Raw genomic sequence first — 14,476 nt, 5'->3', positions numbered from 1 at the left:
TGGAGAGAGGTGCCATTTGGTATATTGTCTGGGGAAGGATCAGGTAGACGAGCGGTTTTAAAAGTTTGAGGTACCTGTTAGATCTACAAATGGGTGTCAATGGGCCGTTGGAAATGTGAATCTGGAGTCTGGAGCCACAGATGACTGCTTTTTTCCAAGTCAGGGGTGTGGGCCAAGGATAGGTGAGGGGGATGAAGAAAGGGCGTGGGGATTCTCAGAAAGCAGTGACAGGGCTGGGGCGCAGAGCCTGAAAGGCAGACCCTAATGGTGACAGGGGCTTCCTGGGACGCAAGGCCCTACACCCATCTCCCCACTTACGTCCACTCACTAGTATCATTTAGTTTCCATTGGCCCATGACATACCTGTCTTCCCCTGGGACTGGTTTCCTCCTGGCTCCGGGCAATCGTCTCAGCACCACTCACTGGTTTTTCCAGTTCTGGGGGAATTTGGGAAAGGTCTGAGACCAGCCCTGTTTCCCTTGTCAGAAGCATCTTTGCTCAGGCATCCAGTGACAAATTGGTCACAAATTGAGTCCCTCCTCGCCAAGCGTCACGCTTCGCGCTGGAGGGAGGACCGGACGACCAGAGATCTGCATATGTAAATGAGTGATTAGTAGTAATTACGGGCTGAGTCAGTGGCTCCACTAGAAATAGAATCCAGGCGTCTTGACTCAGAAACTTGGGGTTCCCCTACCGCGCAGCGGACGCCGCGTCCACTCGGCGGTCGGGACCCTCTCCGGGGTATTCGCAGCACTAACAGGAGTTTCTTTGGTTTCTCAGCGGCACCTTCGCGCTTAGCAGCCCTGCGCGTAGCCGGACCAGGCGTGGGCGGGACGGAGGCGGAGCCGGGCCGGGTCCGGGGCGGGGCTCTGGCGTGGGCGGGGCGTTCTCGAGTTCCGGAGTCGAGTGGCTTCCCTTGGCCGGAGTGGAGATGCAGCCGCCGCCCCGAAAAGTGAGCTGGTCCTGGGAATCGGGACTCCTGGTGGGCTGGGGGAATGGTGGGAGTTGAGGGGGGCACTGGACCCGCAGTGGGGGGCGAGGAGTTGTAAAGGTTCAGGGCCTAACCCTGAAGTAACCCAGGAAACACCCCAGTCCGTCCCCGGTCCCGCCCCCTCACCGCTCCCTGCGCGGAGTGTTTTTCAGGTCCCGGCGCCAGGGGTCTTCAACCTCTTCTAACCTTCACAGGTGAAGCCGGCCCAGGAGGTCAAGCTTCGCTTCCTGGAGCAGCTGAGCATCCTTCAGACCCGGCAGCAGAGGGAGGCGGATCTGCTGGAGGACATCAGGTAGCTTCTGATCTCCGCCACATACCCCCACCTTCGCTGTTGCGCGCCCCGCCTCTTCTCGAACAGATGTCGGTGGGAGCCGGACGGGGGAGGGGAAAGCAGGGGGTGAAGAGTTCTCCAACCTGCCCATTCCCGGCCCTCACTGTCGGCCTGTCTCTCCAGATACCGGATAGGACTTACTCTTCCTCCTAACCCAACACACAGAAACATACAGGGACCCTCTCTCAAACCCACTGACTCCACACCACTCCGTCCGCCCCACAATCAAGCTTGGGGCAGAATCTCCCCTCCCTCTTCCATACCTGTTGGAAGGCTGGAACGTATCCAGGCCCCCATCCGTCCTCACCTCCAAGCCCGGAGACGGTTCTCCAGGGGTGGGGAGGATCCTGCCGAGGCTCTGAACAATGAGGTGAGGTTGTTCTGGGTTGCGGCTGCCTGAGGTGATCTCAAGGACTCTCTCTTCAGTCTCATTCCATCCTGGTGTACTCACACTTTAGGCCTGGCTCCCCTCTTCTTCCTGCCCAGGCTGAGGAGAGGATTGAGGGTGGGAGAACAGGACTAGACAGTGACACCACTCTTCCCCTCTAATCTTCATAGGTCCTACAGCAAGCAGAGGGCAACCATTGAACGGGAATATGGACAGGTATGGGACTCCTTTTTCTGGATTTTCCCTTTTGTTGTAGCCTCCTTTACACATAGCATTGTCTCTCTGCACATACTCCTCTTCTGGTCCAGAGCAATGGCCTAAAATTAGGCAGACTGGTGTCAGATCTCTCGTGCTACTTGTTGCCTGTGTGACCTTGGACAAGGTGCTTAGCCTTTCTTGGCCTCAATTTCTTTCTCTGTAGAATGGAATAATAATCATATCTTCATGCAGGGTTGTTGTAAGGATGGAATAGGTAAATGCATGTAAATCACTTAGCACATAATATGCATCTGGTGAATGGCATTATTATACTCTGATTTCATTTTCTCCCAGTTGGTGAGAGTCTTTGAAAGGTAACTGAGTCTGTGATGGCTTTCCCACCAGGCACTCCAGAAACTGGCTGGGCCATTCCTGAAGAGGGAAGGTCACCGGAGTGGGGAGATGGACAGCAGGTGGGTCCCATCGAGGGGGGAGTTCAGGGGCCCTAGAAGGGATGAGGAGCTCAAACTCAGGAACCTATGGGAGTGAAGGGCTAGTGAGGGGGGAGGGCATGTGAGCTTCAGGTAGAGCTGACACAGCAGCCAGAGAGGAGCTGACCCAGCAAGGACACTGTGGGTGCAGGCGGAGGGCATGAGTGATCCTTGTGGCTGAGCTAATGCACTGATCGATTATAGGCTCCCAGACAAGGGGGATGGGAAAGCACTCTGTCTCCTATGGTGTTCGGTTTGGTGGGGGGGGGGGGGGGCTCTCATGAAGCTTTGGAGTGCTCTCCTCCTCAACACAGACCTTCTCTTGGGAGAGGCAGGATGGTGTTTGGTGCCTGGCGCTGCCTGCTGGATGCCACCGTGGCTGGGGGCCAAGCCCGGCTTCAGGCGTCTGACCGATACCGTGACCTGGCAGGGGGAACAGGGCGGAGTGCCAAGGAGCAGGTGCTCAGGAAGGTATGGCGCAGTGGATGGGCTGAAGGAAGGGCTGGCGTGGGGTTGGAAGTGGTCTGGGTCAGGACTGTGTGTGTCCATGCCCCTAGGGAGCAGAGAACCTCCAGAGGGCGCAAGCTGAGGTGCTGCAGTCTATCCGGGAGCTGAGCCGAAGTCGGAAGCTATACGGCCAGCGAGAACGTGTGTGGGCCTTGGCACAGGAGAAGGCGGCTGATGTCCAGTCTAGGTGGGTTCATGGGGAGTTGGGAAACCTGGCTGGGGGAAGGGAGCCAAGGCACCACAGCTGGGCCTGACCTTGACTCTTCTCCCTTTCCTGCACAGATTGAACCGAAGTGACCACGGGCTCTTCCACACTCGGACTAGTCTCCAGAAACTCAGCACCAAGGTTTGGGGGGATGTGGACATGAGTGGAGGCGGGAAAGAGGTGGGCAGAGTAGTCTAGTGGTTTGGAACCCAGGGGCATAAATCTGAGAGACTGGGACGAATCCAGGCTCCGCTACATCCTCAGTGTGTGCCCTTGGTTAACTTGATCTCTTGGAGTCTTGTGTTCTTCATCTGGAATGTGGAAATAGTACATTTATTTTTTATTCCTTTACTATGCATTTATTGAGGAGTCTGTGGAGTTCCTACCTTCAGAGTCTGGTGGGAGGCAGACAGATAGTAAGTAAAGAAACAAGCAGATTAAGTGAAAACAAAACAAGGTGCTATGGTAAAGGGTAACAGGATGTAATTTAGAGAGAAAGGCTGTCTGAACACATGGCCTGAATGTGTTCAGCCATGCAGAGATCTAGGGGAAGAACATTCCAGGGAGAGGACATGGTGAGTGCAGAGGTTCCCAGGTGGGAATAGCTTTGTGGGCTCGAGGAACTGAAAGAAGGCCAGTGTGGCTGGAGCACTCTGAGCAAGGGGACAGGCACTGTGAAAAGAGGTCAGAGAGGTTGCAGGGGCCAGCTCTTTTTGCACCTGGCAAGCCACAGTAAGGAGCAGTGGGGAGTTTGTTTTAAATGGACATAGATGCCACTCGAGCATTTTGAGCAGGAGTTGTCGAGTATGCAAAATTTTTTGTCTAGTGCCAGGTGCATAGTAAGCACTCAATAATGTGAGAATCCATTCTGGATCTGGATTGGCCTTAGAAGGACCCCATGGGTCCAGGGCTCCCTGCTGACACCTGTTTTCTCCTCCTAGCTGTCTGCCCAGTCAGCCCAGTACTCGCAGCAGCTGAGAGCAGCCCGCAATGAGTACCTGCTCAACTTGGTGGCCACCAATGCCCACCTTGACCACTACTACCAGGAGGAATTGCCAGCCCTGCTCAAGGCCAGTCCCAGCCCAGATACCCCTGCCTCTCCTGCCTCTGCCTTGTGGGAGAGCCTCTCCTTGCTTCCTACCACTGTCAGGCTGGGTGGGGCTAGGGACCCAGCCTGCTTTGAGTGGGTAGAAGTTACATCCTTTGGTTCTGGTTTGGGCTCTGCTTCTAGCTGGCTGCATGACATTGTACAGGACACTTAGCCCCTCTGAACGCCTAGTTGCCTCATTAGGGACAACTTCTGCTCTGCCTACTTTATAGGACTAATGGGGCTCCGGGGAAAGAATGGATGTGAAAATGCTTTTTAAACTGTTAAGGTCTATGCATACATGAGGGCCTATTATTAGAAGCAGTTAACTGTCTTATTCCTTCCCTCAATCCAATTCCTCATGCCCATCACCCATCTAAACCTGGGCAGAGAGCCTACTTTGCAGTAGATGCTGGGGGAAGGGTGGTGTCATTATCTTGGGGTTCTCTCCAGGCCCTGGTCAGCGAGCTGTTGGAACACTTGAGGGACCCCCTGACCTTCCTAAGCCGCACTGAGCTGGAAGCTGCAGAGATGGCCCTGGAGCATGCCCGCCGTGGAGGGCAGGCAACCTCCCAGGTGAGGGCTGTGCCCTATAAAAGCTCCCCAGAGATCCTCTTCACCCTGCTCTTTCAGTACAGACCACCCACTGCATGTCTGCCCCTTTTATTCTCACCCATCCTTCTTCTTCCAAGAGGGGCTGGGGACAGGCTTGGAGTGGTAACCAGTGAGCGACTACTTCGACCTTTTCCAACCCCCAGGTAAGCTGGGAGCAGGATCTGAAGCTCTTTCTTCAGGAGCCTGGAGTATTTTCCCCTACACCGCCTCAGGAGTTTCAGCCTGCAGGGACTGATCAGGTGAGACTTTTCTGTTCATTGGAACCAAACTACATGTAAAGGGGACTGTGGTTTAGGCCTTCTCCCTCATCATCCTTGTCCTGGTTGATGACTGTTCAACTGTGGAGAAGGGGTTTCAGAACTCTAGTTCATCTCCCTCCCACCAGGACACAAACAAATTTTATTCCACCTTTCTGGCCCTTCACTACACTATCCTCTTCCTTCTCCCTCTGTCCCTCAACCCAGATCCCATTTTGGGGACTCTCTGTGTGTCCACAGGAATGCACACCTGTGTCCTCACCTCTTTGTCCCTGTCCCTGGAGGTTAGGATGGAGAGAAGGAAAAAGGAAGAGACTGTAGAGCGGGGGCAACAGCAGGTCCTCCTCTGAGCATCTGTGTACATTGTTCATTGAGGTGTGTGCCCTGGAGCTGGAGGAGGATGCAGGAGGCATGGCAGGGGACCATAGCCTGGAGAAAGAGGTTCAGCGCTGGACGAGCCGAGCTGCCCGAGACTACAAGATCCAGAACCATGGGCATCGGGTGAGGTGGGGGGTGCAGGTGTTGTGGGTGGGCGGGAAGAGCTGAGAGATGAGGACCCTGCAGTCAGTGGGGGATGTCATAGGGCTGCAGGCAGGAGGGGAAGGAAAGGTATTTTAGGCCAATAGTGTGGTACAGTATTTAAGAGCACAGCTTTGGGAGCTAGACCCACCTGGGTTCAGATCCTGCTCTGTTCTTTCCTCGTTATGTAACCCCAAGTAAGGGAGTGACTTAACCTCTCTGGACTTCAGTTTCCTTATCATTAAAGTGGGGCCAATAATAGTACCCGCTGCATGAGGAAGATTAAGTGACTTAATGCACGTGAAGCCAACAGCAAAGTGCCAGGTCCATAGTCCGTTGTCCCACAGAGTATTTCTACCCACCTCTGTTCTCCGCCTTTGCAACCAGGTGCTGCAGCGGCTGGAGCAGAGGCGACAGCAGGCTCCAGAGCGGGAGGCTCCAGGTATAGATCAGCGGCTGCAGGAAGTGAGGGAGAGCATCCGGCGGGCACAGGTGAGGCGTAGCCCTGTGCCTGGGACCCCTGAGATCCCAGCTCCTCATGCAACACCCTCCTCCTCTCTATCTGCCTGGTGGGGAGCAGGGAGGCAGGAGGTAGAAGGTGGACATGTTTGGGGTGGTTCCATTCACCGCCCAGAGGCAGGCCCGTCCATAGCCTTGATTGATCTCTCTTCCCCATGACAGGTGAGCCAGGTGAAGGGGGCTGCCCGGCTGGCCCTGCTACGAGGGGCTGGCCTCGATGTGCAGCGCTGGCTGAAGCCAGCCATGACCCAGGCCCAGGATGAGGTGGAGCAGGAGCGACGGCTCAGTGAGGCCCGGCTGTCCCAGAGGGACCTCTCTCCCACGGTGAGTGCCCTTTGCTCCCTACCCCTGTACACCCAGGACGGTAAAGGGTAGATCTCCCCAGAGTAGGGCAGACTCTATAAAATGGGGATCCTAACAGTACCGAAGTCGAAGAGGTTGTTGTGAGGCTGGAATGAAATATGTATAATTTTCTTGCATAGTTTGTAACACAGTGTTCTCAGTGAACTTTTATCATGAATATAGGATGACAATTATGAATTAAAGCTCAAAGTATGGATTCTACGTGGTTCAAGTGCCAGCCACTCCACTTACTACTAGCTGTGTGATCTTGCAAAGTGGCTTGACCTTTCTGAGCCTCGGTTTTCTCCTAAGTAAAATGAGGTGGGGGCGCCTGGGTGGTTCAGTCAGTCAGCATCTGACTCTTGGTTTTGACTCAGGTCATGATCTCAGGGTCGTGCAATCGAGCCCCATATCAGGCTCCATGCTCAGCACAGAGTCTGCTTGTTTCTCTCCTTCTCCAGTGTGTGCACACATGGATGGGCGTGCTCTTGCTCTCAATTAAATAAAGTCTTTTTAAAACATAAAAAAAAAAATAGGTAAAACAGGTGATACACTTATGTAAAATATCACTGGGTTATTGTGAAGATTAAATGAGGTGCTATACATAAGATGTTTAGCGTCATACCTGGCACAGAGTAAGCACTCAGTATTGTAATTCTGCGATTGTTGTTGGCGTTACCCTGCTCTGAGGTGATTTTGTTTGTGATACATGGTGGACAGATGGGTGGTACCACCTTGGGGAGTGATCTATCGGTGTTCTTTAAGAGTAGAATGGAGGCGTGGGAGATAAAATGGGTACTTGAGAGTGGGCCCCCCCAATGATGTCTGTTCTCTATCCCCTCCAGGCTGAGGATGCTGAGCTCTCTGACTTTGAGGAATGTGAGGAGACAGGGGAGCTCTTTGAGGAGCCTGCCCCAGCAGCCTTGACCACTAGGCCCCTCCCCTGCCCCGCACATGTGGTGTTCAGCTATCAGGTATCAGGTGGGCATGGGGGTGGGGATCTCCTAGGTGGGGATGGGCGACAGCCATGTCCTGAATCCTTCCTTGTGGGGCCCAGGCAGGGCATGAGGATGAGCTGACCATCACAGAGGGCGAGTGGCTGGAGGTCATAGAAGAGGGAGATGCTGATGAATGGGTCAAGGTGGGTATGGACCTTAGATTCTGACCTTGGTGGTGGGCAGGGGGCACAGCAATGGGAAGGACTTCTCTGTGGCTTGCAAGGACCCAGCCAGACAAAGCTAGAAGCCCGAGGAGGAGGGCTAGGGCCACGGGCTGCTGAGGCAAGTCTGCTATCTGTTCACGTTGCTGGGTGAACAGGCTCGAAACCAGCACGGCGAGGCAGGCTTTGTCCCTGAGCGGTATCTCAACTTCCCGGACCTCTCCTTCCCTGAGAGTGGCCACGACAGCGACAATCCCTCAGGGGCAGAGCCCACAGGTGAGAATGGGAAATTCTGGGTCAGGGGACCTTGAGTAGTTGTGGCCCTGAGGTGTCGTGGCCCCGGGGCACTGCTGCCCATCAACTCCCCTCACCACCTCTCCTGGGCTTCTGCAGCCTTCCTGGCCCGTGCTCTATACAGCTACACAGGACAGAGTGCAGAGGAGCTGAGCTTCCCCGAGGGGGCGCTTATCCGCCTGCTGCCCCGGGCCCAGGATGGAGTGGATGATGGCTTCTGGAGGGGAGAATTCGGGGGCCATGTGGGGGTTTTCCCCTCCCTGCTAGTGGAGGAGCTGCTTGGTCCCCCAGCACCGCCTGAACTCTCAGACCCGGAACAGGTGAGGCTTCCTTCTCCCTGGGTCCCCAGGCACCTCTAGGTTGAGCCTTCCACTCCAATGAGGCCCCATATTCATCTTAATGCCCCTTTCCTTCTCCCGATTTACTTCCTATATTGGCTTGGACCTCCCAATCTCCTTTGGCTGGGCAGAGAAGAGGGAAACTCAGGCAGTCTTCATAAGAGTGTGGTGGTCCTATTTTAGTGCTAGATAGATCTGAGTTCAGATCGTATTGCATTGCCTCGGGCAGTGATATAACCTTGCACAAATTTCTTTACATGTAGAACAGGGGTCATAATACCAACTTCAGCAGCCCAACTGTTGTGACTAGAGATATGGAGGTAAAGCCCTTAGCCCAGTGACCCACAGGAGGTCCTTTAATATGTGGTACCTACCGTTACAGCAGGAAGAGCCTAGGAGAGGGAGTCAGGAGAGCTGGGTTCTAGTCGGGGCTCTACCACTAAAAGGCTCCATGCTTTTCGATAGATGGCTTAACCTGAGCCTCACCTCTATGAGAAATCATAAAAATCCCTACCTCATGGGATGCTGGTGAGGAATGAGTCAATTCCCACGTGCCAGGAATAACTCTGTGTGCCCCTCATTCCCAGATGCTGCCATCCCCTTCTCCTCCTAGCTTCTCACCTCCTGTGCCCACCTCTGCCTTGGATGGAGCCCCTGCACCTGTGCTGCCTGTGGGTGAGTAGAGGGCCCTGGGGGCCCTGGGAGGGGAAGAGATGGGAAGGAGGAGAAAGGTTGCCCTTGGCTCCTCTGCCTGCCCTCAGGAACCTCCTCCATCAGGCTCACAGAAGCATGATGGTGAGAAGAGCTTGGGCTTTGGAGGGGAGGCAAGTGTGTTGTTGAGACTTTGCCTGTGACTTCCCAGTGTGTGGTTTGGGGTGGATGTTTAACCTGCCTGGGCCTTTACAGAGTGAGGAGAAAGGTCCCTACCTCACTGAGTTGTTGTGAGAGTTAGAAAGATGGGCCTAGCTTTGTGCCTGGCCCATAGTACGCATGCCCACAGCAGCTGTTTTCTCCTGAAGATTATTTTACAAATTAGCCAGCTTTTCCCACTACACATCCTCTGCCTTTCATGTTCTTGAATCCTGCCCACGCCGTGGTTTGTGTCATCATTTTCCTTCTTGGAATGCCCACCTTTTCTAAAACTTTCTGGTACTTCCACTTTCTTCACCAAGTCTCCCTCGCTGATTCCAGAGGTCCCTGTGAGCATTTTCTGCACCCCCTGCTCCGGCATCTGTAGTTCACTTGGAATGATTTAGCAGTCAGTCATTCATTGTGTTTATTGTTTTTTCACTCTTGGGTTGCTGACAGCCATTGGGAGTGGGGGTGCTGTGAGTCCATCTCCCCCTCTCAGCAAGGTGCCAAGTAAGAGTGGAGGATGGATGGATTGATGGATTTTATGGCTCTAAGATTAGGGACTCTTCATTAATTCATCAAATATTTACAGAGTTCCACTGTCCTAAGTGTAGGAGATGCAGCAATGAACGAAACAAAGCCTGAAGACTGACTTGTGGTTCTTGTTTGCAGACCAAGACCTGGACTGCCCTGGACCCCTGGACATGATGGTACCTCGACTCAGGCCGGTAAGGTTCCCTCCCTTGGAGGAGATTGTGTCATTCCAACTTGTCCTGTTTTGTCTGCGAGGCTGAGGGAATGGATAGGGATATCCCCAAGGGAGGGTTCTGGAGTACTGATTCTGTGTTCTCTACAGATGCGTCCACCGCCTCCCCCACCAGCTAAAGCCCCGGATCCTGGCCACCCAGATTCTCTCACCTGAAGCCAGGGGGATTGCTGTCCCCCCAGTGATGCTGCTGTCCCTATTCCTATGATGTCAGAGACCAACCCCTCAATGATCTGGAGTGACACAGCCAAAAGCTGCAGTCTCCCCCATTTCCACTCTCACCTCCGGGGGTAGAAACTTTCCGTCTCCCCATTTCTGGGGCTGGAACTCACTCCTTTTCCCCCATCATACTTCTGCTATCTCTAGGGCTGGAACTACCCCTCTTTCTTCTGCCACCACCCCATCTGTAGGGTGGTGAAATATTCTGAAATATCTGGGGCTGGAACCCATCCTCCAAAGTCTTGAGTGGCTCTAGCCCATCTGTGTCTCCACCCTGGCTCTGTGACCCACCCCACTGGGTCTGTGACCCATGGCCACTGGGGTTGGGGGCTGGGACAGGAGCAGGCCTGTCAAAAGGAGCTGGAGCCAGTATGCAAAACAGCTGTAATGGTCTGAGCGGATTTATTGACAGTGAATAAAGGGCACTAAGCCCAAGCCAGGGCCTGGGCCTCTTGTGCCAAGAGGGCAGGGGGCCTAAGGTGCTATTGCTTTAAGGGCCCACCGAGGGCAGGGGCCTGCTCCCAGCTGCCACGCTCTAGCAAATGGAGCGAGGTGATGGGGAAGGGGTCAGGCGGCCTGTTGGCAGGCAGGGGAAGTGAAAGAAACTGAGGGATGGGGGTGGGGAGACTTCTCCTGAGGTCCCCCAGCCTGAAACCATGCAACTCCAGATGGACGTAGAGCTGGTTCCTCAGCTGGGGAGCAGTGCTGTCCAGTGGAAAGGAGCTCCTTTATGCCCACCCACCCCCTGGCCCTGCCAGCTCGTAGTCCCATCAGCACAATGAAGAAGGAGCCTTGGAGGAGAGGAAGGGTAACAGTGTTGCTTCCTATTCAGGATGTGTCTCAGCTTTTCCCCGGGGGCTGCAGGACCTTCCCTGTCTCCTGGAGCACATGCCCACTCCCCACCACTAAACCAGACTTTGTAGCAAAGGCCATCCCTGGGAGTACAGCGAGCTATGGGCTTAGGTGGTGTACGTAGGGGGTGGGAGTGTAGGGGGTGGGAGAATGAGATTATCTGATTTGGGGCCCAAGCAGACTCACCTCACACACCCCCTGCTCCCCGTGGTGGGGACACCTGTGAGAGAGAAGTGGTCAACAATGGGAGAACAGGATGTGGGTCATAAAAGTGCCATCTCCCCTGCGCCCAGGGTAGGAGGCAATAAGAGCTGAGCCCACCGTAGCCCTGCCCATGCCTTCATACCTGGTGATCTGAGGTGTCCAGTTTGCTTGGCTGTCCAATTGCCTCTCGACTGGCCAGTCCTGGGCTTGGGCCCTTCCTTCCAGCCCCTAGCATGGGCTCTGCAGAGGCTCTAGGGTTCCCCTCAAGTGCACAAGGGACTAGGCTGCCATCCCTGAGACCTCCGTTCTGTATTGGGGGACTGGCGAGGCCCAGGGGCTGTGGCCTCTCAGGGGGCACACTCTCAGTGGCAGGTATCCCTGCCCTGGGCTGCCCTCCCGCAGACCCCTGACTACCCCCTGTGTCCTGCCCTCCACCAGACCCCCAGCTCCTGTCCGTGGGAGAGCCATCACGATGCTCATGTAGTCCATAGCGTTTCTCAATGTGTGTCACCCGGAACCTGGGAAGGGAGGGAACACTGGGGCTTACTACCACAACTCAGAGACTGCTCGGCTTCCCCTCAACCAGGGACATCCTGGGTTTCATGGCCACTTCCCTCTGGCCTAGGGGGAGGGGAGAGACCTCCCCAGATTATGGGGCACATTGTACAGCCTGACTTCTGCTGTAGCTCACAGTCTAGGAGAACAGAGCTGGGGCCCACCTTTGGAGTCAGGCGCCTGATCACGGGGCTCCCACCTCAAACTCCCTCTTTCTGGGGCTTTCTATCCCCACCTGCCCACAGAGAACACGGTGGTCTCTCCAGGCCGGGGGCGGCTCTTTCCTTCCTTGGAGCGTCCCTGGCGGACAAGTGGGGGCCTCTTGTTGCGGCTGCAGTGGATGCAAGGGGCTGCAGAGCCCAGATGCACTGTGTGATGATGGGAAGGGGCTCCATCTTGCAGGCTGGAGGTAACATCCACGCTGGACAATAGGGAAGAAGGGAGCAGGAGTGACATTACCATTTCCTTTCCTTTTCCATTTGCTCCTGTTCTTTCAGCTTCTTAAACCCCCAGATGCCCCACTTTCCCCAGGCCCCAGCATTCTTGTATTTATCTAATAAACACAATATTAAGATTTTAGTTGTCATGTGTTCTTTTTCCCAGGGTTGTTTGCTAAAAAGAGAGCAATGTTTAACTCAAAAGAATGGCACAGGGATAAATGTCAGGCTTGATGATACCCAGATGGGAAGTATGGTTTGAAGAACTCAGATTTCTATAAAACTTCTTTCTTCATATAGGATAGGCAGCTTTGCCTCCCCCCTCCCCCCAGACATGCGAGAACATTGGGAAAGGATTGTGCTGGAGGAGAGGGTACTCTCCAAGGCAAGCTAAGTCATGCTGGCCCTTGTTTCCAGCTCACCTGGACAGCTGCACTGTCCCTTCTCCTTCACTGTCCCCCAGCATCTCCTTCAAGGCCTCAGCATTGGCTGAGGGGAGAAGGAAAAGAGGGAGTCAGTGGAGGTGGAGGTCAGGGCAAGAGAAAGTTGAGCGGGGCTGGGGAGAGCAAAGGGCCAGTCTACACCCACCTTCATTTTGGATGATGCAGCGAACAATCCTCTCTACGGTGTCCTCATTCATGTCATCGTCCTCAGCTGAAGGATGAGAGGTTGGCAAGGAAGCAGGAAATGAGTCAGCTTTGGGTGGACATTACCTGGTGGCTTCTGTGGCTTACTGCTCAAGACCTATCCCTTTGTCTATTTGCCATCATGCTGGATGTTAACATTTAGGGGTCAGGGCAGAAAAAATGGGAAAGTCAGTGGGAGCCCAAGACTACCAACAGTGGGCCCTTCCCATCCATGCTGCCTTTCCTAGGCTTGCTTTCAGGGTGGGGTCATCCCACTTGCTGACTCAAGAAAGCGTCATTAAGCCTCCTGAAGGCTTGGTCAGGATTTCGCCTCTTGGCCAGGAAGGCAGAAATAGGTGTAGGGTGAAGGGTATGGGAGAAAGGTGACTGAGCCAGGTTCTAGGCTCCTCACTCACGGGGCTGGAGCTGGGCATCGTCAGGCTCTGAGCCCCTCGACGTGCGGCAGCGGTAGCCCTTCTTCTTGAGCACGTGGCAGATCATGAAGCCTACGAGGCCCATGAGGAAGAAGACCAGCACAAGCAGGAAGAGCATGTATAGCCCATGTTGGGGCGGCTCCAGGTCTGGCTGTGGTTCCGACATGAGGCCCTGGGGGGCGAGCGCGGGCCAGGGAGCCTCCTGGGGTTAGGGGGCTGCAGCTAGGGACTGGGGGAGGGATAGGAATTCGGTCCTCAGGACCCGAAACCGACGAGCCTCTGAGGTCCCGCCCCACCCCCCTACCCAACCAAGGAGCTGTCCGTGCCAGGGGTGCTGGTCCGGGGCAAGGGTGCCAGACGGCGGCTGCGCAAGCCCTCTTCCACGACCCTGATCCTGCTTCCCCGACGCCCAGAGCGTTCCCCTTTCCAGCTTGTCCTGCGCTTCCGTCCCTCCCAAGGACACTGCAGAGCGAGATGGGACGGAATTCTCAGGCGGCCGGCGCAAGAATCGCGCCTGAGTCAGCGTCCGCACCTCCTCCGCCTCGGCCTGAGCCAGGCCTCTGCAACCCCCTCCCCTGCCTGTATGCCCGCACAACGCCACCCCTTTCGGTTCCTCCCATCCTCACCACCTGGCCCACTCGGTACCGGTGGTTTGGTTCTGGCTCCGGCTCCGGCTCCGGTTCCGGCTCCAGGGACGTCCTAGTCCGGCTCAGGGCCCCCGACGCCCTCCCGGCGCTCATCCCTTGCTTCCTCCCCCTCCCCCCTTCGCCGCCTCACCGGCTCCGGGCTCCGGCTGCAGATACCGGTGCCGCGGCAGGCAGGGGGAGGGAAGGATGAAGAGGGATGCGGGCTAGTTGGGAGCGGCGGCTGGCTCCGGACAACTCTGGCTGTGGAAAGGGGAAGGAGATGGGGGTGGGGGCGCCGCCGCAGCCGATCTAGGTTCCCAAATGCCTTCGCCGGTCGCCAGCCCGGGACCAGGGGGCGGAGCGCAGGTGTGCGGGGCGGAGAGCGAGAGCCTTGCGCGCTTGTGAGCGCAAGTGTGGGGCGCACGTGACTGCACCGCCCCCCCGACCCCCCCGGGGGGAGTGTGCGCCGCCGAGTCTCGGTCTGGGTGGGGAGGACAGGGTCAGAACAAAGTGCTCTCCACTGGTCTATCCCGCATGCTTGGCGCGGCTCCTGCCCTCAAATGCTTCGGTCCGGTGGATAGCCAGGAACCTTCTCAACGGGCCAGGGGAAGCTGGCTTTCCGCACCCGAGAGGGACGGCGTGGCGGTTCTCTGGAGTCTCCTAG

General features: G+C 55.7%; 2 protein-coding genes across 3 annotated transcripts; one reads left to right on the top strand and one right to left on the bottom strand.

The window, feature by feature from the left end:
- Positions 1-853: 853 nt before the first annotated feature.
- On the top strand, positions 854-12,267 carry FCHSD1 (FCH and double SH3 domains 1). Of its 2 annotated transcripts, none has more exons than XM_035014333.1 (20): positions 854-952; positions 1,186-1,283; positions 1,881-1,926; positions 2,314-2,381; positions 2,735-2,870; positions 2,957-3,093; positions 3,189-3,252; positions 4,053-4,181; positions 4,652-4,774; positions 4,957-5,052; positions 5,446-5,571; positions 5,977-6,081; positions 6,271-6,432; positions 7,296-7,424; positions 7,508-7,591; positions 7,768-7,885; positions 8,003-8,223; positions 8,829-8,916; positions 9,766-9,821; positions 9,950-12,267. In XM_035014333.1, the coding sequence occupies exons 1-20, from the start codon at positions 932-934 to the stop codon at positions 10,013-10,015; spliced, it is 2,073 nt and encodes a 690-aa protein (XP_034870224.1). In that variant the 5' UTR covers positions 854-931; the 3' UTR covers positions 10,016-12,267. The 2 variants fall into 2 exon arrangements, with proteins under 2 accessions (XP_034870224.1, XP_034870223.1); XM_035014332.1 differs by having other exon boundaries at positions 865-952; positions 2,714-2,870; positions 9,950-11,283.
- Positions 10,457-14,086, bottom strand: RELL2 (RELT like 2). The gene is made up of 8 exons (XM_035014334.1): positions 13,832-14,086; positions 13,169-13,648; positions 12,715-12,780; positions 12,549-12,615; positions 11,925-12,110; positions 11,277-11,652; positions 11,117-11,150; positions 10,457-10,869 (listed from the first exon to the last, which is right to left on the bottom strand). The coding sequence occupies exons 2-7, from the start codon at positions 13,350-13,352 to the stop codon at positions 11,118-11,120; spliced, it is 912 nt and encodes a 303-aa protein (XP_034870225.1). The 5' UTR covers positions 13,353-13,648; positions 13,832-14,086; the 3' UTR covers positions 10,457-10,869; position 11,117.
- Positions 14,087-14,476: the final 390 nt, after the last annotated feature.

This window comes from Mirounga leonina, unplaced genomic scaffold (assembly GCF_011800145.1).
Source record: "Mirounga leonina isolate KUSES-001 unplaced genomic scaffold, KU_Mleo_1.0 Mir_168, whole genome shotgun sequence".
Lineage (NCBI taxonomy): Eukaryota > Metazoa > Chordata > Mammalia > Carnivora > Phocidae > Mirounga > Mirounga leonina.
The sequence above is the reverse complement of the archived record's forward strand: the minus strand, read 5'-3'. Positions and strand labels throughout refer to the sequence as shown.